A 25,477-nucleotide genomic window follows, 5' to 3' on the forward strand; every position below is an offset into this window, starting at 1 on the left:
GAAAACTTCCCTAACTTGGTGAAGCATGTTACTTAGCCTCCATGTTACTTAGTAACAAGTTCAGGAAGCACCGAGAACCCCAAACAAATGGACCCAAAGAGGCCCACACCAAGACACATCATAATTAAAAATGACAAAGGACAAAGACAAAATCTTAAAAGCAACCAGAGAAAAGCAATTAGTTACCTACAAAGGAGCTCCCATAAGGCTGTCAGCAGATTTCTCAACAGAACATTTTGCAGGCCACATGGGATTGGCATTAAATATTCAAAGTGATTAAAAGAAAGGACCTACAACCAAGACTATACAATCCAGCAAGGCTATCATTTAAAATTGAAGTCAAAATAAAGATTGTCCCAGACTTCTTCCCCTCCTCCCCACACATGCACACACAAAGCTAAAGCAGTTCATTACCACAAAACAAGTATTGCAAGACATTTAAAGGACCTGCTTGAAGAAGAAGAAGAAAAAAAAACTAAGGAACATAGTTAAAGGAATAAATGGCTAGGGTGGATGAATAGTGATAGAAAAAAAATAAAGAAAAAAAAGAATAAAATGACAATAAATAAGTACATATCAATCATCACTTTAAATGTAGATGGCTTAAATGCTCCAATCAAAACACACAGGGTAGCTGAATGAATAAGAAAGTAAGACTCTTGCCTGGCTGGAGTGGCTCAGTGGTTGAGCGTCAACCTATGAACCAGGAGATGACGATTTGATTCCCAGTCAGGGCACACTGTGGGTCATGCAAGAGGAAGCTGATAAATGATTTTCCCTCATCATTGATGTTTCTATCTCTCTCTCCCTCTAGCTTCCTCTCTGAAATCAATAAAAATACATTTAAAAAAAGAAAACAAGACCCATATATATGCTGTCAAGAGACCCACTTCAGAACAAAAGATATACACAGACTAAAAGTAAAGGAATGGAAAAAATATATTTCATGCAAATGGAAATTTTTTTAAAAGTTGGGGTAGCAATACTTGTATCTGACAAAGTAGACTTTAAAACCAAAAATATAGTAAGAGACAGAAAAGGACAGTACATAATGATAAAGGGGGCAATCCAATAAGATAATATAACCCTTGTAAGCATTTCTGCAACCAACATAGGAGCAACTAAATATGTAAAGGAAATCTTCAGGGAGAGATTGGCAGTGATATAAATATAGTATGGGATTTCAACACCTCATTAGTATCAATGGAGAGACCTTCCAGACAGAAAATCAACAAGGAAATGGCAGCCATGAATGACACACTAGATCAGATTAATTCAATTGATATCTTCAGAGCGTTTCACCTGAAGCAGCAGAATATACATTTTTTTCAAGTGCACATGGAACATTTCCTAGGATAGACCACATATTAGGACACAAAACAAGTCTCAATAAATTTAAGAATATTGAAATCATATCAAGCACCTTCTCTGATGATAATGGTATGAAATTGAAAATCAATATAAGGAAAAAAAAAAGAAAGAAAAACACACAAATATAGGGAGGCTAAGTAACATGCTACTAAACAATGAATGGATTAACAATGAGATACAGGAAGAAATCAAAGGATAGCTGGAAACAAAAGAAAATAAGAACACAACAACCCCAAATCTGTGAGACACAGGGAAAGCAGTCCTAAGAGGGAAATTCATAGCATCACAAGCCTATCTCAAGACACAAGGAAAAGCTAAAATAAACAATCTAACTTTACACTTAAAGGAACTTGAGAAATAACAACAAACAAAGCCCAAAGTAAGTAGAAGAAAGGAAATAATAAAGATCAGAGCAGAAGTAAATGAAAGAGTCTCTAAAAGAACAATACAAAAAATCAATGAAACTAGGAGCTGGTTCTATGAAAAGATAGACAAAATTGACAAACCTTTAATGAGACTCATGAAGAAAAAAAAGAGAGAGGACCCAAGTAAATAAAGTCAGGAATGAAAGAGGAAAAGTAACAACTGACACCACAAAAATACAAAGGATTGTAAGAAAATATTACAAACAATTATATGCCAACAAACTGAACAATCTGGAAAAAAATGTATAAATTTCTAGAAACATACAATCTTTCAAAACTGAATCAGGAAGAATCAGAGAATCTGAATAGGCAAATTACAACTAGTGAAACTGAACCAGTAATAAAAAAAAAAAAAGAAAAGAAAACCTCCCAACAAAGGTCCTGGGCCAGATGGCTTCAAAGGTGAATTTTATCAAGTATTCAAAGAAGAACTAACATCTATCCTTCTCAAACTATTCTAAAAAATTCAAGAGGAGGCAAGACTCCCAAGCTCATTTTAAGAGGCCAGCATTATCCTAATTCCAAAACCAAATAAAGATACTACAAAGAAAGAAAATTATAGGCCAATATCCCTGATGAACATAGATACTAAAATCCTCAACAAAATATTAGCAAACCAGATCAAGCAATCCATTAAAAAATTACACTATGATCACTGGGTCAGTGTGGCTCAGTGGTTGAGTGTTGACCTAGGAACCAGGAGGCCATGGTTTGATTCCTCGTCAGGGCACATGCCCAGGTTGCAGGCTCGATTTCCAGTGTGGGGTGTGCAGGAGGCAGCTGATCAATGATTCTCATGTATCATTGATGTTTCTCTCTCTTTCCCTCTCTGAAATCAATAAAAATATATTTTAAAAAATTACACCATAATCAAGTGAGATTTATTCCAGGGTGCAAGGTTGGCACAACATCCGCAAATCAATTAATGTGACATACCACATAAACAAAATGAAGGATAAGATAATATCAATAGATGCAAAAAAAGCATTTGACAAATTCCAGCACTCATTTATGATAAAAACTCTCAGCAAAACTGGGAATAGAAGGAACATATATTAATCTAATAAAGGCCATATATGACAAATGCACAGCTATCATACTCAATGGGGAAAAACTAAAAGCATTACCCTCAAGATCAGGAACAAGACAGAGATATCCACTTTCATCACCATTATTCAATATACTAGAGGCCTGGTGCACAACATTTGTGCACTGGGAGGGGTCCCCCCTTAGCCCAGCCTGTGCCCTCTCACAGTCCAGGACCCCTTGGGGGATGTCTGACTGCCAGCTTAGGCCAGGGGGGAGTGGGCTTAAACCACATTCAGACATCCCCCAAGGGGTCCTTAGCGCTGCCGCAGAGGTGGGAGAGGCTCCTGCCACTGCCGCTGCTCTCTCCAGCAGCGAGTCTGGCCTCTGGCTGAGCAGCGCTCCCCCTGTGGGAGTGCACTGACCACCAGGGGGCAGCTCCTGTGTTGAGTGTCTGCCCCCTGGTGGTCTGTGTGTGTCATAGCAACCAGTCGTTCTGCCGTTTGGTTTGTTTGCATATTAGCCTTTTATTATATAGGATTACTGAAGTCCTAGTTATAGCAATCAGATAACAAGAAAAAATAAAGGGCATCCAAATTGGGGGGAAAAGTAGTAAAACTGTTATTATTTGCAGATGACATAATATTGTATATAGAGAGCCCTAAAGATTCCATCAGAAAAGTATTGCAACTGATAATTGAATTCTGTAATGTAGCAGAAGTATCCAGAAATCAGTTGCATTTTTATACCCCAACAATGAACTACCAGAAAAGGAAACAAATAAAAAACCTCCACACAATCTCATTCCAATTGCTTCAAAAAGGTATAAATTTATCCAAGGATGCAAAAGACCTGTACTAATAAAATAATAAGATACTGAAGAAAGAAACTGAAGAAGATACAAATAAATGGAAGCATGTACCATGTTCATGAATAGGAAGAATCAACATAATTAAAATGTCCATATTACCTAAAGCAATCTATAGATTCCACACAATTCTTATCAAGATACCAATGGCGTATTTCACAGAACTAGAACAAATATTCCAAAAATTTATAAGGAACCACAAAAGACCCTGAGTAGCAACAGCGATCTTGGAAAGAAGAACAAAATTGGAGTAATCACATTACCTAATATCAAACTATACTACAAAGCCACAGTAATAAAAACAGCATAAAAACAGACATATAGACAAACGGAACAGAATAGAGAGCCCAGAATTAAAGCCATCCCTTTACAGTCAATTAATATTTGACAAAGGAGGCAAAAACATACAATGGGCTAAAGACAGTCTATTCAATAAGTGGTGTTAGGAATATTGGACAGATATATGCAAAAAATAAAATAAAATAAAATAAAATAAAATAAAATAAAATAAAATAAAATAAAATAAAATAAAATAAAACTAGACCACCTTCTTATACCATACACAAGAATAAACTCAAAATGGATTAAAGACTTAAATGTAAGACTTGAAATTATACAAATCCTAGAAGAAAACATAGACAATAAAATCTTGGACATTTCTCATGGCAACATTTTTTCTGATATATCTCCTTCGGCAAGGGAAACAACAACAACAACTAAACAGGACTACGTCAAACTAAAAAGCTTTTGCACAGCAAAGGAAACCATCAACAAAATGAAAGGACAACCCCTGAATGAGAGAACATATTTGCTAATGATACATCTGATAAGTGGTTAATTTCCAAAATTTATAAAGAACTTATATAACTCACACCAAGAAAACAAACAATTCAATTAAAAAATGGGCAAAGAACCTGAATTGACACTTCTCCAAAGAGTACATACAGATGGCCAACAGACATATGAAAAGGTGCTTAATGCTATTAATCTTTAGTAAAATGCAAATTCAGATCACAAGGAGAAATCTCCGCATATCTGTCAGAATGGCTATTATCAATAAATCAACAAACAATAAGTGTTGGTGAAGATATGAAGAAAAGGGAACCCTTGTGTACTGCTGGTGGGAATGCCAATTATTACAGCCACTGTGGAAAGTAGTATGGTGTTACCTCAAAATATTAAAAATGGAACTGCCTTAAGACCCAATGATTCCACATCTGGGAATTTATCTGATAAAAATTGAAACACTAATTCGAAAGAATATATGCAACCCTCTGTTCATTGAAGCATTATTTACAACTAGAGGCCCAGTGCATGAAATTCATGCACTTGGGAGGTCCTTCAGCCTGGCCTGTGCCCTCTTGCAGTCCAGGAGCCCTCGTGGTTGTCTGACTGACAGCTTAGTGCTGCCGTGGAGGCGGGAGAGGCTCCCGCCACCACCGCTGTGCTCGCCAGCCATGAGCCTGGCTTCTGGCTTAGTGGTGCACCCCATGTGGGAGCGCACTGACCACCAGGGGGAAGCTCCTGTGTTGAGCGTCTACCCCATGGTGGTCAGTATGTGTCATAGCGACCGATCGTTCCACCATTTGGTCAATTTGCATATTAGCCTTTTATTATATAGGATAGCCAAGCTTGGAAGCAGGCCAAGTGTCCATCACTAGATGAGTGGGAAAAAAAGCAGTGGTACATTTACACAGTGGAATACTACTCAGCCATAAAAAAGAAAAAATCTTACCTTTTGCGACAGTATAGTTGGACCTGGTTAGCATTATGGTAAGTTAAGAAAAGCCAGTTAGAGAAAGACAAGTACCATATGATTTCACTGAATCTAATGAAAAAAATGAACTAACAAGCAAATAATGACAGTCTTATAGAGAGCAGGCTGACAGCTATTGGGGGGAGATCTGGAGGGGATAGAGGGATTGAGCAAAAAAGAGAGAAAAAACTCATGGACACAGTGTGGTAATTGCCAGGAGGGGAAGGGATTGGAAGGAGGTGGAGGAGTGTAGGGGGGAAATGGTGATGGACAGAGACTTGACTTGGAGGTGAACAGACAATACAGTGTATGGATGATGTGTTGTAGAACTGTGCACCTGAAACCTGTATAATTTTGTCAACCAGTGTCACTGAAATAAATTCAATAAAAAGGAAAAAAAACCTGTGTACAAAAACCATCTAAGCTCAGTAACTTTTCCCAGTGAATTATTAGAAACATTTCTTAATAGTTAATTAAGACATCAATTGTTAATTAAGACATCAATTTTTCAAAACCGTTCCAGAAATAGGAAAAAAATGGAACCGTTCCAAACTTCTATGAGGCCTGCATCAACTTGATACTGAAACCTTAAAAGGATATTACAACAAAGGAAGACCTTAGAACAACCTCTTTCATGAACATGGACACAATCTGCTAAACAAAATATTAGTAAACTGCCTCCAATGATACATAAAAAGGATACACATCATAACCAAACTGGGTTAATCCAGGAAGTTAGGTCAGGATTACATATAGACATCAACTGATGTAATTCACCACATTAATAGAATAAAGGAGAAAAATTATATTATGTCAGTAGCTGCAGAAAAAGTATTTGATAAAATTCAACACTCATTCATGGCTCAAAAGTCTTGGCAAACTAGTAATAATAGGATGTTTTCTTAATCTTATAAAGTTTTTCTATTAAAAATCTAGAGCAGAATTATTCTTAATAACGAAATATTAAGAATAACATAAGCATGTCTGCATCAACTTCTCCGTTCAGCATTTTACTAGAAGTATGTGAATTTAGCAAAATAATTCGATACAAGGTTATATACAAATACCAAATATATTTTTGTATACCAACAACAAACAATTAAAGGATGAAATTTAAAAGACACAATTTGTGATAGCATAAGGGATCAAATACCTAGGAATAAATACAATAAAACATACTGTATAGGAGCAAATAGCCTATCTTGGCACATCATTAGAAGTCAAAGAAAGCCTAAGTAATGGAAGCTGATTTCAAAAATTGTGTTCAAAGAACCAAGAGTAACAAGACAATCTTGAAGAACGAAGTTGGAAAATCTATAATACAAGATATCATGACCTATTATGAAGGTATAATAATTAAAATATGGTAGCATTGGTGCAAGGATGGATAGACCAATCGTATCAATTAGAGTCCCATAAGGAGACAGAAACCATAGTAGTGTTTATGTTGGCATAAGCACGGGCCAGAGTGTCGTGGTTTCTTTGTTTTATATTTGGTCTCCCCTGAATATTAGGAGCCTATGAAGGCAGGGACTAGGGACAACATAAACCACCCAGCGCCTGGCTCAGAGGAACACCAGGGAATTCTTGCTGAATGAACATTTAACCAAGCCAGTGAAGAGATCTCTCCTGCAAAGACTGACCATGAAGGCTTATGGGCTGGGATACAGAGACTGCTTTTCCATTGGAAGGTAAACTCCTGTCCCAGGTGGGCATGAAAAGAGCCTGGTGAGGGTGAAAGACAGGGCTGGTGCCCTGATCCAGTCATCTGTAGATGGAAGCCAAGGGGCAGGTGAGCCACATGTTGCTGGTCAACTTGTCCAACTGGTAAATGTCAAAGTATGGCTGGTTGGTTTCCTTGAAGTGGCCAAAGGGTACAAGGCAGGTTTCCACCTGCAACTCAGGCCACATGCAGTTGTATTGCATCGTTTCTGCCCTCAGGCATAGTTAACAGGGCATGGGTTTTTCTAGGGTCTCCTCAACACAGCAGTACTCAAGACGTTTGTGCTCACCTGGTTCCCACAGCAGGCACAGTCCTGCCAGGGCTCCCAGTGGATGAAGATGAGCACACTGCCGCCCAGCCTTAGGGTCTCATTCTTCAGGGGCTCTTTGCCCAGATCTTTGTGTGTAATATGTAGTGGTGACATCCTGGAAGTCAAGCTCATACTCCACCACGAGGGCACTGTCATTGTCCTGGCAGAGATAGAGGCATGTGTGGGAGGGCTGAGGGTTGGAAGCTACCTCCAGGCAGTTTCTTTACATTAGGTATAGATATTGAGGAGACCAGTAAGGGAAGTACCAGAGGGCCTTGGGATGGTCACACTGCAAGACAATATCATTGCCTGAGAGTAGAGCCTACTGGCAGAGACTCTTGTAGGTGCAGCTGACTAATATCTGGGTCCACAAAGTGGGGAGAGAAAGGCTAAGCAGCAACAGGGTGGCCACCATGGTAGCCCAAGACTACAGAAGCAGGCTCGGAATCACCCTGGGCATTGTGAAGTCACCCATAGAACTCAGGCATCAGCCCTGGGAAGTGGAATGAACCTTGATCCACTGCACTTCCAGGAATACAATTCAATTCATGTTATCAAATAGCTTGGTGTAGGTTGTAGGGTCAAAAACTCAAAGATCTGTAAGAGCTGGGCAGGAAACAAAAATGAGTGAACTTAAGCTAGAACAAGTGAACTAAAAAAACTAGTTATTTGTCCTCCACATACCCAATAGACAATGGTGAAACAGATCAAAAATGGCTTCATGCCCAACAGGAAGGTGAAGAAGGGGAGACACAAAAATTGCTGGTTTGTACTATTTCTAAAATCCAGTGAGAAGGTTCTGCAAGGGCCTCCTGTCTTGTAGATGAGGAGAATTCTTTAATTAGCACAGAATCAGCTACTTGGGGGAGGGGTTCCCCAAACCTTTGTTCTCTGTGGTCATGTCTCCACTCTCCAGGGAGGTATCTCCTTTTCCATTACCTTCCTTGGCTACATCTGAGGTGGCACTGGAAGATGTGCCCTCCTTGACACATGAGCATTTTCCTCAGCCTGCTTGTTGTCGCTCAAAGTTTGGGACCTAAGGATTCTCAGTCCACTCCATGTGCAAAAAAACCCACATCCACAGTTCTGTTCAGGATGTTCCCTTCCTTCCTGCTTCCCCCACCTTTTATCCTCTCTCTCTCATTCTCTCTCTGGAGTTGCAGATAGCTTAAAGTCTATCAGGCAGCCATGGAGAGCCAAATTATTCAACTCTCATTCACTGAGCCATTTTGTCTACCTGAGAATATGTTAAGGGTTTTCTGGGAGTATCTTAATTCATTCAGAGATTTAACAATGGTTAATAATTATTTAATTAGTGATATAGCCTTGATTTTATCCTTGACAAAAGCTGAGTTTTAATTGGACTTTGTTTCGCAAAGGCCTTCCCAGTTTTTGGCCAACATCCACTCCTAATGGTCTGTATGCCAACAGCTTCCCCTAAAGCTGCCAGTTCATTAAGTATGTTCTATGTCTTCCAAGGTATCTCAGGCAACAGTCTCTATCCTCTGGTTTCAAATAAGTTTTCTTGTTCCCTTTGATCTGTGTCTAAGCCAATTCCATGTGTTTTTATTTTTTATAACAGCAGCACCCCACCCCTTATGCTATTTTCTGTGTTACTGGAGATAGGCTATTTGCTCCTGTACAGTAATGAACTTCCCCCAAATCTCAAAGACTTACAAAAACAAAGGTTATTTATCACTCATTCTCCATGTCCATTGTGGGCTGGCATTATAATCATTAGGGATCCAGGATGATGGAGCAACTGCCATCTCTAACATTTTCAATTTCATGCCAGAGAAGGAAGAAAGAGACCTTTGTATTATTTTACATCTACAATTACATGCACTGGCTTTAAATTACACATGCCATTTGGTCACAAACCATTGGCCAGAAACAGTTACATGGCATTACAGATTCACCAACCCAACATAGGAAATGGAATTTTACATGTCTCTGAAACATTTGGCAAATGCCAGTTAGTAATGATTACCACAGCTAACATCTACTAAAAGGAACATTCTTTTACATCATACAGTTAAAACCATTTCCAAAATACTCCCATCAGATTTCTCCTGAAGTTCCATTGGCCAGGATTAGGCCCTATGTGCAGATCCAAAGCAATCTCTAAAAGGAAATGAAATTTCCATGCTTGGCTTAAGCCAAACAGAATTTGCTCTCTAGGACTGAGGAAAGATAATCTCTGACTACAGAAATCATTGAAGACCCAAATAAAATCAGGACTTTGTATGCATGAGAGATGTGGAAGAGAATGCTTCTTTGATTAACCAACCATGTCTCCCACAGCATCCACTGATGGGATAGTGGTAGGCACTGTATGAGCTACATGACCTTAGGCAAGTTGTTGAAACTTGCTAAGCCTCAATTCCCCCATCTGTAAAACAGGGACATTGGAACTGTCGATCACAAACTATGATTGTTATAAAGCTTTCAAGAAATTATTCATGTCAAATTCTGGGCACAGTCTGGATTTGGAATAAGACAGTGGTTAGGCCCTGGCCGGTGTGGCTCAGTTGGCTGAGTGTTGTCCCATGCACCAAAAAGTCGCCAGTTCGATTCCTGGTCAGGGCACATATCCAGGTTGCGGGTTTGATCCCCAAATGGGGTGGGTATAGGAGGCAAACAATCAATGTTTCTCTCTCTCTCTCAAAAAAATGTCAATAGAAATATCCTATATAATAAAAGGCTAATATGTAAATTGTCCACTCAGGAGTTCAACCAGGAGACTGGGAGTTCGATTGCTCGCTATGACGTGTGCTGACCACCAGGGGGCAGTGTGGAACATGGCAGGTGACCAGTGGCAGTGGTGGGGCGCTGAGGGAGCGAGGGAAGGAGGAGGCAGGGAGGCCAGGAAGCGGGGAACCTGATGGGCCCTGATCACGGGCCAGGCCCAGGGACCCTACCTGTGCATGAATTTCATGCACTAGGCCTCTAGTGTGTGTGTGTGTGTATATACATATATTTAAAGAGACAGTGTTTAGGATAATGGGAAAGTAGCCAAGCTTTTAGTCCCAAGCTCTTGGATCAGTTTCATCTCTTTACCTACCTTTTATTGATTTGGGTCCAGCAACTTCATGTTCTTGTGCCTGGCACATTCATTTATTCCATAAATAAAGATTGCTTACTCACTTGCATGAGGCACTAAGGATCCAGGCTACGTCCCTGCCCTCTTGGAGCTTACATTCTAGTGAAGATGTATTAATCAGGTTACGTTAAGTTAGCTGTATAACAAAAGAATTTTCAAAGCTCAGTGGTTTAGTACAATTTTTTTCTTGCTCATCCTACATGTCCAAAGTGGGTTGGTGGAGAGCTCTACTCCACACGGTCCCTTCAGATGCCATGGATTATGAAGGCTGCACTATCTGAAACATCATTAACTGCTATGGAAAGGGAAAGGAGGATAGTGAGTCATGCACTGGCAATTAAATGGTTTGGCCTGGGAGCGATCTACACTACTTTTCACTGCAGGCTATTGACTGGAATTAATCACATATCCCCACCTAACTGCAGAGGGACTAGGAAATATAGGGCAGCACATGTAATATTTTCCAAGCAATATTATCTTTGCCTTGGTGGAAAACAGATGGTAAACAAATAAATAACTGATAAAACATCAGGTCATGGTAAGTGCTTTGAAAGGGAAAAAAAGTGGTTGGTGGGAGAGGGAGATGGGGATAGAGACTTTTATGGGCTGCATTGTGTCCCCTAAAATTCATATGTTGAAGCCCTAACCCCAGTACCCTAGAATCTGACTTATTTGGAGATAGAGCCTTTAAAAAGGTAAGTTAAAATGAAGTAGTTAGGGGGGGCTCCAATCCAATATAACTAGTGTCCTTACAAAAAGAGGAGATTAGGACACAGACAACACAGACAGGAGGACAACCATTTGAGGACACAGGGAGGAGGTGGCCATCTGAAAGCCCAGCAGAGAGGCTTCAGGATGAAACCAACCCTGCCAACACCTTGACTTGTACTCCTAGTCTCTAGACTGTGAAGAAATAAATTTCTGTTGTTTAAGCCACCCTACTTGTGGTATTTGTTATGGTGAGCATATCAAACTAATATAGAGACTATTTTAAAGGGAGCAAGGAGAGAAGGCTTCTCTAAAGAAGTGACATTTGAGCAGACCCACATAAGATAAGCCATGCAGATTCCAGAGGAAATAAAGTCTGGACTAAGCAGACAACACATGCAAAGGCCTTGAGGTGGGAACATGTTTGGCATGTGTCAATGTACTTCAGCCAAAGACCATCAGAAACACACCTTTGGTTAAATAAAATCTAGTTTAATGAACAAATACAGTGAGGGGAGGTGCATAGCATGGGAAATAGTGCAATGTCTCAGTAAAAAGGTGTTAGAAAAGACATATAATTTGGGCTTGTGTTATGTGATTTAGGGAAATGTTTAAGGAAGTGGGGATTTGCTTTGAACTGGGTGCTGTCAGGAAGTGGGAGTAATTCTATATTAGAAGATGAGAAGAATATAGTGAAGTTAAAGCAGTTGTCACTCATACTAGCTGGGAGAGGTAGATGTTTCGTGTTTTGTGGCTTGGACAATGTTCCTGTTTTCATCTATGTTCAGACATGATTACAGAGTGATTTTGTTTTTGTCTTGGTTCATCACAGTCACAGAAAAGCCTTATGTGATATATGGCCCACTAAAAGGAATAAAAAAATAAATAAACCATCATTGAGGAAGTCCAGGTGGTAGACAGACTAGATAGAGACTCAAACTGTCTTAAAATGTTCAAATAGCTAACAAAGACATGGAGAAAGACAGGACAATGACCCATGAGAATATAAATGAGAATATAAATAAAGAGGTAGAAAATATAAAAAAGAACCAAAAAGAAATTCTAGAGCTGAAAAAATACAATTACTGAAATGAAGATTTCACTAGAGAAATTAAAAAACAGAGGTGATTAAACAGAAGACATAATCAGTGTACATGAAGATAAGACAAATGAAATTATTGAATCTGAGGAACAGAAGAAAAATATTGCAGGAAAGTGAACAGAGTCTAAGGGACCTCTGTAACATTATCAAGTAGCCCAGCATACATACTGTGGGAGTCCCAGAAGGAGGAGAGAGAAAGCCACAGAAATAACTACATTTGAAAAAATAATTTCCAAAAACCTCCCAAATTTAATGAAAGACATAAATCTAGAAATCCAAGAAGCTCACCAAACTCCAATAGGAAAACCCCCAAAAGATACACAACAGACATGATATAATCAAACTGTTGAAAGACAAAGAGACAATCTTGAAGGACACAAGAAACCTTGGAGGCCAGAAGGCAATGGGTTGAAATATTCAAAGTGCCGAAAGAAAAAAACTTTTGACCAAAAATTCTATAACTAGCAAAATTGTCCTTCAATAATGAGGGAGTAATTAAAATATACCCAAATAAACAAAGGCTGAGTTTATTGCCACTGTACCTACCCTGCAAGAAATACTAAAGGGAATCCTTCAAGTTGAAGTGAAAGGATAACTCACTTCATATAACTCAAAGCCATATCCTATATAATAAAAGCCTAGGTGGCGTTGTGCGACACCCTTGCGTGACGTCATCACAAGATGGCCGCCGCAACATCGTCACAAGATGGCCACCACAAGATGGCTGGCAGGGGAGAGCAGTTGTGGGTGATTAGGCCGGCAGGGGAGGGCACTTGGGGGCGATTGGGCCATCAGGGGAGGGCAGTTGGGGGCAACCAGGCCTGCAGGGGAGCGCCACTCAGCTGACCAATGGGCTCCAGACACCGGGCTCATGGCTGGCTAGTGCAGCTGTGGTGGTGGGAGCCTCTCCCGTGGATGCTTCCCCTGTGCGCCCCTCCTCCACTGGGACCAGGATTAGGACCGGCATTGGGACTGACTGGGCATGAGCCCACAGCTGCTTCTCGGTCATGGGCGTGCCTGTATTGCCCTAGGATGGGTGCGCGGAGACCACAGCAGAGCAGCAGCGAGCCTACCAAGCGGTGGCGGCGGCAGGCACAGCAAGGCTGGGATGAGTGGGAGCAGTGTGGCGCCCAGCTTGGGCCCGGGCTCAGGCTCTTCCCCAGTCACCTGCTGTTTCATACACTACTACATCTCTCAGGGGATGTTGGACTGCTGGTTTTGGCCCAATCACTGCAGGCCACGCCCAGGGACCCCACCGGTGCATGAATCTGTGCACTGAGCCTCTAGTATAAAAATAACTTCTAGAGGACTTTAAGGGAGAGATCGACAATACAGTCAAGGTAGGGGACTTTAACACCCCTCTGACTTCACTGGATAGATCTTCCAGACAAAAAGTTAATAAGAAAAGTGAGACTGAATGATACACTGGATCAGATGCATTTAATAGACATTTATAGAACATTTCACCCCAAAGCTGCAGAATATACATTATTCTTTTTTTTTTTTTTTTTTTTTTTTTTTTGTTTGTTTAAAATATATTTTATTGATTTTTTACAGAGAGGAAGGAAGAGGGATAGACAGTCAGAAACATTGATGAGAGAGAAACATCGATCAGCTGCCTCCTGCACACCTCCCACTGGGGATGTGCCCGCAACCAAGTTACATGCCCTTGACCGGAATCGAACCTGGGACCCCTCAGTCCGCAGGCTGACGCTCTATCCACTGAGCCAAACCGGTTTTGGCAATATACATTATTCTTAAGTGCACCTGAGTCATTCTCAAAGATAGACCACATGTTAGGACACAAAACAAGTCTCTACAAGTTCAAGAAGACTGAAATCATATCAAGCATCTTCACAGATCACAATGGAATGAACTTAGAAATCAACTACAGTAACCCTGACTGATTTGGCTCAGTGGATAGAGCGTCGGCCTGCAGACTGAAGGGTCCCAGGTTCAATTCCAGTCAGGGGCATGTACCTTGGTTGCGGGCACATCCCCAGTGGGGGGTGTGCAGGAGGCAGATGATTGATGTTTCTCTCTCATCGATGTTTCTAACTATCTCTCCCTCTCCCTTCCTCTCTGTAAAAAAATCAATAAAATATATTTTTTTAAAAAAGAAAAAGAAATCAACTACAGTAAAAACACTAAAAAATATTCAAACACATGGAGGCTAAATAGCATGCTATTAAAAAATGAATGGGTTACCAATGAGATCAAGAAATAAATTAAAAAAAACTTCCTGGAAACAAATGAAAATACAACTACCTATGGGACACAGCAAAAGCAGTCCTGAGAGCGAAGTTCATAGCACTATAGGCCTACCTCAAAAAACAAGAAAAATGTACATATATAAAAGCCTAAGTGACTGAACGACCAGTCAACTGGTTGCTATGATGCGCACTGACCACCAGGTGGCAGACGCTCAATGCAGGAGCTGCCCCCTGGTCGTCAGTGTGCTCCCACAGCCAACCTCCCACGGCCAGCTGACCCCCCCCCCCACGTCCCAATTGGCCCCAATCGGGAGTGGGCCAGCTGGCCAACCTCCCGTGGTCCCTCCCCACAGCTGGCCAGCCAACCTCCCGTGGTCCCTCCCCCCAGCTGGCCAGCCAACCTCCTGTGGCCCCTCCCCCTGGCTGGCCAACCTCCCGTGGTCCCTCCCTCCGCCCAGGTGCGCCCCCCACCCATTGGCCCCAATCGCCAGCCAAGCCAAGGGATCCCACCCATGCATGAATTTGTGCACCGGGCCTCTAGTTAATAATAAACTATTTACCCCTACAACTTAAAGAACTAGCCTGAGAACAACAAGAAAAGGCCAGAGTAAGCAGGAAGAAGAAAATAATAAAGATTAGAGCAGAAATAAATGACATAGAGGTTAAAAAATACAAAAAAAATCAATGAAACCAAGAGCTGTTTTTTTGAAAACATAAACAAAGTTGATTAACTGTTAGTCAGTCTCATCAAAAAACAAAGAGAGGACCCAAATAAATAAAATCAGAAACAAAAGTGGAGAAGAAATCACTGACACCACAGAAATACAAAGGACTGTAAGAAAATACTATGAACAACTATATGCCAACAAGCTGGACAATGTGCATGAAATGGACAAATTCCTAAAAAAAATACAATCTTCCAAAACTGAATCAGGAAGAGACAATAAACCTGAATATGAACTGATGAAATAGAAGCAGTAATCAAAAACCTCCCAGCAAACAGAGCCCTGGTCCCGATGGCTTCACAAGGAAATTTACTAAAACTTTAAAGAGCAACTAACACCTATCCTCCTCAAACTATTCCAAAAAATCAAAGAGAAAGGAACATTTCCAAGCTCTTTTTATGAAGCCAGCATTATCCTAATTCCAAAACCAGATTAAGACACTACAAAGAAAGAGAATTACAGGCCAATATCCTTGATGAACACAGATGCTAGAACACTAAAAAATTTAACAAATCAGATCCAACAAAATATTTGAAAGATCATAAACTGTAACCAAGTGGGATTTATTCCAGGGATGCAAGGCTGGTATCATATTTGCAAATCAATAAACATGATACATCACATAAACAAATTGAAGTAAAAAATCACAGGACCATATCAATAGATACAGAAAAAGCATTTGACAAAATTCAACACCCATTAAAAATTATTTTTGATTGATTTCAGAAAGGAAGAGAGAGACAAAGATAGAAACATCAATGATATAAAAGCATAAGCGACCGATGGAATGGTCGATAGCGGGAGTGCCACTCAGCTGACCGATGGGCGCCAGATGCAGGGCTCGCGGCTGGCCACTGAAGCCTGGAGACCGCAGCGGAGCGGCATGGAGCCTACTGAGAGGTGGCAGCAGCAGGCGCAGTGGGGCCGGGATGAGCAGGAGGAGGAGGCAGGCACGGCAGATGGCGTTGGACTGCTGTTTTGGCCCAATCCCCACAGGTGATGCCAAGGGACCCCACCAGTGCACAAATCCGTGCACCAGACCTCTAGTCAATGATAAGAGAGAATTATCGATCAGCTGCCTCCTGCACACCTCACACTGGGGATTGAGCCTCCAACCCAGGCATGTGTCCTGACCGAGAATCAAACCATAATCTCCTGGTTCATAGGTTGATGCTCAACCACTGAGCCACGCCAGCCAGGCCCAAAACCTATTTTTGATAAAAACTCCCAGCAAAATTGGAATATCATACCTCAATATAATAAAGGCCATATATGACAAACGTACAGCCAATATCATACTCAATGTGCAAATACTAAAACCATTTCCCGTAAGAACAGGAACAAGACAGGGATGTCCACTTTCACCACTCTTAGTCAACATAGTACTAGAAGACCTAGCCACAGCAATCAGACAAGAAGAAATAAAAAGGCATACAAATTGGAAAGGAGGAGGTAAAACTCATTATTTGCAGATGACATGATATTGTACACAGAAAACCCTGAAGACTCTAGCAAATATCTACTGGATTTAACAAAGGAATTTGTCAATATAGTAGGATACAAAATGAACACCCAGAAACTGATGGCATTTTTATATACTAATAATGAATTCTCAGAAAGAGAAACTAAACAAACAATCCCATTTACCATTGCAATAAAAAATTAAGATACTTAGGAATAAACTTAACCTAAGAGATAAAACACTTGTACTCAGAAAACTACAGGATGTTGAAAAAAGAGATACAGGAAGATATAAATAAGTGGAAGAATATACCATGTTCATGGATTGGTAGAATTAACATCATTAAAATGTCTATACTAACCAAAGCAATCTACAGAGTCAATCCAATTCCCATTAAAATACCAATGGCATATTTCACAAATCTAGAACAAATACTCCAAAAATTTATATGGAACCAAAAAAGGCCCCAAATAGCTGCAGCAATCTTTTTTTTTTTTTTTTTCAGTGTAAAGTTTTTATATTTAGAATTAGGCAGCTGGACTCAGTTTAGATGATTCCAATTTTGTTGGCAACATCCAAAGCATCATAGTCAGGAGCCAGTGGAACATATGCCTTCTTCTCGCCATCAGGCCTGATCAGGGTGTTGACCTTGGCCACATCAATGTCATAGAGCTTCTTCACAGCCTGTTTGATCTGGTGCTTGTTGGCCTTGACATCCACAATGAACACAAGTGTATTATTGTCTTCTATCTTCTTCATGGCTGACTCGGTAGTTAGGGGGAACTTGATGATGGCATAGTGGTCAAGCTTGTTTCTCCTGGGTGCGCTCTTTCGAGGGTATTTAGGCTGCCTCCGGAGCCTTAGTGTCTTTGGCCGTCGGAAGGTGGGTGACGTGCGGATCTTCTTTTTTTTGTGGCTGTGGACGCCTTTCAACACTGCTTTCTTTGCCTTCAAAGCCTTTGCTTTGGCTTCGGCTTTGGGAGGGGCAGGGGCTTCCTTCTTAGCTTTCGGCGCCATCTTCGTAAAAAGGCTGCTGCAGCAATCTTGAAAAAGAACAAAGTTGGATGGATCATAATACCAGATATTGAATTATACTCCAAGCCACTGTAATAAAAACAGCCTGGTACTGGCACAAGAACAGGCATATACATTAATGGAACAGAATAGAGACCCCAGAAACTGACCCAAGCCTTTACGCTCAATTAATATTTAAGAAAGGAGGCAAGAACATACAATGGAGCAGACACAGTCTCTTCAATAAGTGGTGTTGGGAAAACTGGACAGCTACATGCAAAAAAATGAAACTAGACCACCAACTTACACCATACACAAAAATAAACTCAAAATGGATAAAAGACTTAATGTAAGTTGTGAAACCATAAAAATCCTAGAAGAAATGTAGGCAGCAAAATATCAGACATCTCATGTAGCAGAATTTTCACATATATTGCCTGGGGAAAGAGAAACAAAGGAAAAAATAAATGGGACTACATCAAACTAAAAAGCTTCTATACAGCAAAAGAAACCAGCATCAAAATAAAAAGCATCAAAATATGCTTTGTATGGGAGAACATATTTGCCAATGACACATCTGATAAGGGGTTAATTTCCAAAATATATAAAGTACTGATAAAACTTAACAAAAGGAAGACAAACAATTCCATTTAAAAATGGGCAGTAGACCTAAATAGACACTTCTCTAGAGAGGACATACAAGTGGCCAAGAGACATATGAAAAAATGCTCAACTTCACTAATTATCAGAGAGATGCAAATTAAAATGATAATGAGGAATCACCTCATACCTGTCAGAATGGCTACCAACAACTAATCAACAAAGGACAAGTGTGATGAGGATGTGGACAAAAGGGGACTCTAGTTCACTGCTGGTGGAAATGCAGACTGGTGCAGCCATTATGGAAAACAATAAGGAGTTTCCTCAAAAAATTAAATATGGAACTGCCATTTGACCCAGTGATACCACTTCTGGGAATATATCCTAAGAAACCTGAAACACCAACCAGCAAGAATATATGCACCCCTATGTTCATAGCAGCACAATTTACAATAGCCAAGATCAGGAAAAAGCCCAAGTGCCCATCAGTTGATGAGTGGATAAAAAAGCTGTGGTACATTTACACCATGGAATACTACGCAGCAGTATAAAGGAAGGAACTTTTACACTTTGAGACAGCATGGAGGGACCTGGAGAGTATTATGCTAAGTGAAATAAGCCAGTCAGAGAAAGACAAGTATCACACGATCTCTAATGAACAAAATAAACTGATAAACAAAATAGATCCAGAGACATAGAAGCATGGAACAGATGGCAGAATCTCAGAGGGAAGGCAGGAGAGGGTGGGTGTGAAGAGATCAACCAAAGAACTTGTATGCATATATGCATAACCCATGGACACAGACAATAGGGTGGTGAAGAACTGGGGTGGGGGGACAAGGGCGGGCTAGAAGGGGTCAATGGGCGGGGGAAGAAAACATATGTAATACTGTCAACAATAAAGATTTTATTAAAAAAAAAAGCGAAAAGGAAATGAAAGTAGGGACATTACTATTAATCTCACAGGAATAAGATTGTAAGAGAATACTAGAAAAAATTGTATACCAAAAGATTAGATAACCTAGATGAAATGGACATATTCCTTGGAACATATAGTTACCTAAATTGACTCAAGAAGAAATAGAAAATCTCAATAGACTATAACAAATAAAGATTGTACCAGTAATTTAAACCGCAACCTCCCACCCCCATCAAAGAAAAGTCCTGGAACAGATGGTTGACAGATTAATCCAAGTGAACATTTAAGAAATTCTTCCAAAAAATTGAAGAGGGAGAAATACTTCCTAACATTCTATGCAACCAGCATTAATCTGATATCAAAGCCAGATAAAAACATCACAAGAAAAGAAAATTACAGATCAATATCCCTTATAAATATAGATACAAAAATCCACAACAAAATATTAGCAATGTGAATCCAAAAGCATATTAAAAGATTATTTTAAAAAGATTACTCACTGTCAGAGCCATCAAGAGCACTGCACAGCTCTGCTGCTCTGAGTTTCTCTGAGTCCATATATTTTTCTAAATTCTTCCTGACTATGCCAAGGCAGGTTTCTTCTCGAACCCTGCCCACTACACTAACTGTTGGGAACTTAGTCCAAATTCCTCCTTTATTCTCTGCTCACTGGTTACAGGTGTTGGGTCCGAGCCCTCCTGCTGGGGCTGGACCTCCTTAGGATGCCAGGTCTTCACGGAGAAGCCATGAGAAGTTATCCTATATAATACAAGCCTAATATGCTAAGTGTCTGGTAGACGGGTTGGCTGTTCAACCAATCAAAGTGTAATATGCTAATGCTATGCTAAGGCTGCTCAACAGCTCACTATGACGTGCACTGACCACCAGGGGGCAGTCGACCAGTCGCTATGATGTGCACTGACCACCAGGGGGCTGACAGTGGACTGGTCAACCAGTCGTTATGACGTGCACTTACCACCAGGGGGCAGATGCTCTGACTGGTAGGTTAGCTTGCTGCTGGGGTATGGCCAATCAGGACTGAGTGAGTCTGGCCGGACATGCCCTGGAGCCCTCCCGTGGTTCCTCTCTGGCTGGCCAACCTCCTGTGTCCCTCCCCAGCCCTGATCATGCACTAGTGGGGCCCCTCAGCCTGGCCAGTGCCCTCTTGAAATCTGGGACCCCCTAGGGGGATGTTGGAGAGCTGGTTTCGGTCCAATCCCACAGGCCAGGCCGAGGGACTCCACTGGTGTATGGATTCGTGCACCGGGCCTCTAGTGAGAATATAAGAATGAATCTTTATTGCAGAAGCCAATGGCCATATAGCCATCAGACAAAACAGTCCTTCACAGCAAGTCCTGTACAGGCAGGGAGCTGAACACCAGCTGGTTCCTCTTTCTCACAAAGCAGCATTCATCTCTGTACCCACAGCTACTATCTGAGCAGCCACAGGCTGTCCCCTAGACTCACCACCTCACAACGTAGTGGTATCTGAGCTCTCTGGCTCTGCAGCTTCTCCTGCCCAGCACACGCTAGCTGGTTAACATGGTAGCTATATCTGAGCTCTCTATGAACTCTTAGCTTTACATCGTAGGAGCACCAGCTCTCAGCTCTGTCTCTCCAGCACACTTCTTCACACTCCAGCAGACTAGCTGGTCAGTAACCTGTATATTACCGCAGAGACAAAGAAGGCTAGTTGCCAACAGTGACATCAATCATTTGGGTTACAGACCGTGAGATCGCTATGGCCTTGCAGCTGCTTATGGTATCTTAGCCTAGGTGCAGAATGGCCTTGGACATTCGGCATACTATCAACAAGGTCTCCACACTCTAGCCTTGACTATCCAGGGACTCTGGTGTGGTTCCCACACTCACCATAACCAAGTGGAATTTATCCAAGAATATAAGAGTGGTTCAACATAAGAAAATAAATCAAAGAAATACATTACATTAATAGAATGAAAGGGAAAAAATACATGATTATCTCAATTGATAATGAATGATATTTGACAAAATCCAATCTTTTATGATAAAAACTCTCAGAAAACTAAGAATAGAGGGAAAATTCCTCAACCTGATAAAGGGTATTATAGAAAATCCACAACTAACATCATACTCAATAGTGAAAGACTGAAAGCTTCCCCCATAAGGTCAGGAACAAGACAAGGAAGGGTGCCTACTTTCATCACTGCTCAACATTGTACTGGAAATCCTACCCACAGCAATCAGACAAGAAAAAAAGTAAAATGCATCCAAATTGGAAAGGAAGATGTAAAACTAATCCTGTTTGAAGACAACAGTATTCTATATAGAAAAAAAAAATCCAAAACGATCCACAAGAAAGCCACCAGAGTTAATTAATGAATCTAGCAAACTTGCAGGGTATAAGATCAACACACAAAAATCACTTGTGTTTCTATATAACAGCTCTAACCAATCTGAAGAGAAAAACAGTTTTAAATTCCATTTACAATATCATCTAAAATAATTACTTAGGAATAAATCTAACCAAGGAAGTGAAGACTTGTATGCTGAAACTACAAAATTGCTGAAAGATATTAAAGAATATCTAAATAACTGGAAAGAAGTTCATAATTAGAAGACTTAACACTATTAAGATGGCAACACCACTAAAAGTGTATACAGATAGATTCAACAAAATGCCTATCAAAATTCCAACAGCCTTTTCCAAAGAAATGGAAGCAAATCTTAATATTCATATGAAATTACAATGAACCCTGAACAGCCAAAACAACCTTGAAAAAGAAGAATAAAATTAGAGGACTTCCATTTCCCATTTCAAAACTTACAAAAAGGTTTAATATAGGGCTGTCAGAAGGGCAGAAATATAGACCAGTGGAATAGACTAGAGAATCCAGAAACAAACCCTCAGGTATATGGTCAATTGATTTTTGACAAGGATGCTAATACTATCCAATGGGTAAAGGACAGTCTTTTCAACCTATAGTGATGGGAAAACTGGATAATCACATGCAAAAGAATGAATCTGAACCCTTTCCTTTACCATATACAAAAATTAACTCAAAGTTTATCAAAGACCTAACTTAAGAGCTAAAACTATAAAACTCACAGAAGAAAATATTGGGGAAAATCTTAATGACCTCATATTTAACAGTGATTTCATAGCTATAATATTAAAGCATAGGCAACAAAAAGAAAAAAATAGCCCTAACCTGTTTGGCTCAGTGGATAGAGCGTCAGCCTGCGGACTGAAGGGTCCCAGGTTCAATTCCGGTCAAAGCCATGTACCTTGGTTGTGGGCACATCCCCAGTAGGGAGTGTGCAGGAGGCAGCTGATCGATGTTTCTCTCTCATCGATGTTTCTAACTCTCTATCTCCCTTCCTCTCTGTAAAAAAAATCAATAAATATATATTTAAAAAAGGAAAAAAAAAGAACTTCATCATATTAAGAACTATGTGCAGCAAAGAACACTATCAAGAAAGTGAAATGATAACCTACATAATGGGAAAAATATTTGCAGATTATATTCTGGACAAGGGATTAACATTCAGAATATAAAAGAACTACAACTCAACAACAACAAAACAGCCCAATTAAAAAATGGGCAAAGATTTGAATAGACATTTCTCCAAAGAAGATATACAAATGGCCAATAAGTACATGAAAAGATTGTCAACATCATTAGTTTTCAGTGAAATGAAAATGAAAACCAGGATGAGATGGTACTTTACATCTATTGGGATGGCTATATTCAAGAAAGGGGGAAGAACAAGTGTTGGTGAGGATGTGGAGAGTTTGGAACCCTCCTGCACTGCTGTAATATAATGTAAAAGGTACAGCAATATGGAAAACAGTTTGGCAGTTCCTCAGGATAAAAAATAAAACTACAACACTATTGGGGGAAAGCCCCAAAAGTCTAAATTCAGGATCGATTCCAAAGAACTGACATGTAGCCTTATTCAAATTCATAAGAGCTTTAAACAGGGGCAAAGCAGCTGTTTGCTCCCAGCGGTGGCTGGCCTGGAAGAGAGGGTCTATTTTTTTTATAGGAGATTGAATAGTAAAACCACATGATGGGTGGTCACCTAGACTACCAGAAAGAATAATGCATTTCTAAGTTAGCAGATAACAGCAGGCAATTATCCTTACTCCAGATATTCATCAACTCCCTTCCTGGGGTCTGACATTTATCTTTGGGTGGCAGTACTGCTTTCTGGGTAGTCAGCCAAATCTGCGGCTACAGAGAGTTAAACAGTCACAGAAAGTTAAACAGAGAGTCCAACATTTCCCAGACACCTTTACTGCTGGAGACATACTGCATCTCTGAGCTCCCCTACAGATATGATACAGGAATTCCACTCCTAGGTGTGTGTGTGTGTGTGTGTGTGTGTGTGTGTGTGTGTGTAAAAGCAGACATCTGTACAGCAAAATTCACAGCAGCATTACTTACAATAAATAACCAAAAGGTGAAAACAACCCAAGTGTCTAACAACAAATAAATGGATACACAAAAGGTGGCATATACACACAGTGAAATACTATTCAGCCATAAAAAGGAATGAAGCTTTGTGATATATACTACAACATGGATGGACTTGAAAAATTTATGCTTAGTGGATAAGCCAGACACAGAAGTACAAATGTTATATGATTCCACTTATATGAGGTACCTAGAATAAGCAATTTGATAAAGAAAATAGAATATAGAGATAATCAGGGGACAGGGACAGGTAGGATGAAGAGTTATTGTTTAATTGGTACATAGCTTATATTGGGGATGATGAAAAAGTTTAGGGTGATGAACATACCAGTATAGTGGTGATGAGTACACACCGTGAATGTAATTAATGCTGAATTGTGCACAAATGGTTAAAATGATACATACATATTTTGGATTGTATATTTTACCACAAAAAATGTATTTTTTATAAAGTGGATATGAAAGTTGGGAAAGGATCTTGAAATTTCATATAAAGTGGCCAGGGGAGAGGTCACTGCAAAGGTGACCTTTAAGTGAAGCCCTAAAGGAGGTGGAGGATCACGTGGCCACCTTCCATAAGGGTGTCCCAGCAGAGGGCAATGGGCCGGAATGGGAGTGTGAGAGACACATTCCGGAGTAGGGGAGGCCAGGGTGACTGAGTGAGAGGGGGTGAGGTCTGAGAGGGAGCAGGCCACAGTTAGGTATTTTGGTTTCTGCTGGGAGGGGGAGCCACAGGAAGGTTTTGAGCAGAGGTACGCGATCCTACTTGAGTTTTAACAACATTAAAACAAAACATTTCTGGTCACCGCAAGGGCCAGCCAGTTGGGGACCTCTAGGAAGCAGTGTTTCCCAGGACGCGCTTCCCCTATCCGCCATCGTGGGGCAGCAGAGCCGCGCTGAGCACCCCGCGCTCCGGTGGCCTCGCCCCTCTCCGCCCTAGCGCGCAGGTGGTCTAGTTCTTGGAAATCTTAGCCGAAAACCCATCTTTAGTCCTGCGCCTCCGCTGGGCCCCTTTGAGAGCCAGGGTTTCCGGAGGCCTGACTTGGGGCAAGCGATGCCCCCGGGGCCATACCACGAGATGGGAATGGAGGGAGGCGGAGAAAACTTCGGAAGTAGGATTCCAACTTTTCCTGGGCCTGATTCCCTTGGCGTTCCCAAAAGGGGTAGAGCGTCCCTTTCAGGAACCTCACTTACTTTTTTAAGTCATATGCAGTATGTTAAAGGCATGGCACTGGCCAGGTAGGTCAGTTGGTTAGAGCGTCGTCCCCAGTCAGGGCACAAACAAGAATCAACCAAAGAATGCATAAATAACTGGAACAACAAACCGATGTTATTTCTCTCTCTCTCTTATCCTCTCTCTCAAATCAATCAGTAAATTTTAAAAAATTAAGTGAAAGACACAAGAGCAACTCGTCCACCGGGACTCACTCGTCCCGCCTCGCAGGGTGTATCTAGGCGGGTCCATCGCCAGCCTGGGAGAGGGGAGAGAAGGAACAGGTGCGCACAGGGATCCTGCCCCCGCAACAGGTGAATCACCCCAGTTGAGTCTCAGTTCTCGTGAGTCACGCTCCGCACGAGCAGAAAGGGGCCAGACAGGATCCCAGGTCTACAGGCGCGTTCCCGGCGGGCGGTAACTTGGTTCCGACCCTAAGGGCCAGCGCGCACCTGGGCCAGCCCACTTCCGGGCAGGAG

The 25,477-nt window shown here is 41.0% G+C and overlaps 1 protein-coding gene and 1 pseudogene across 3 annotated transcripts; both read right to left on the bottom strand.

The window, feature by feature from the left end:
- Nucleotides 1–7,210: 7,210 nt before the first annotated feature.
- LOC308235962 (protein FAM187B-like) lies at nucleotides 7,211–7,894 on the bottom strand (annotated as a pseudogene). Its single transcript has one exon. The product of its transcript is annotated as a protein FAM187B-like (transcript).
- An 8,880-nt stretch (nucleotides 7,895–16,774) lies between these two features.
- LOC308235097 (large ribosomal subunit protein uL23-like) lies at nucleotides 16,775–25,432 on the bottom strand. Of its 2 annotated transcripts, none has more exons than XM_080643754.1 (2): nucleotides 25,214–25,432; nucleotides 16,775–17,835 (listed from the first exon to the last, which is right to left on the bottom strand). In XM_080643754.1, the coding sequence occupies exons 1-2, from the start codon at nucleotides 25,248–25,250 to the stop codon at nucleotides 17,339–17,341; spliced, it is 534 nt and encodes a 177-aa protein (XP_080499880.1). In that variant the 5' UTR covers nucleotides 25,251–25,432; the 3' UTR covers nucleotides 16,775–17,338. The 2 variants fall into 2 exon arrangements, with proteins under 2 accessions (XP_080499880.1, XP_080499881.1); XM_080643755.1 differs by having other exon boundaries at nucleotides 24,980–25,432.
- Nucleotides 25,433–25,477: the final 45 nt, after the last annotated feature.

This window comes from Plecotus auritus (genome assembly GCF_963455305.1).
Source record: "Plecotus auritus genome assembly, chromosome: 10".
NCBI classification, from domain to species: Eukaryota; Metazoa; Chordata; class Mammalia; order Chiroptera; family Vespertilionidae; genus Plecotus; species Plecotus auritus.

What these genes read in the sequence shown, in the direction of transcription:
- LOC308235097 (XM_080643754.1), bottom strand. Translation starts at nt 25,250, where the DNA reads ATGGACCCGCCTAGATACACCCTGCGAGGCGGGACGA. An exon ending in CACCCTGCGAGGCGGGACGA is followed by an intron (nt 17,836 to 25,213) that starts GTGAGTCCCGGT and finishes TTCTTTTTCAAG; the next exon opens with ATTGCTGCAGCAGCCTTTTT.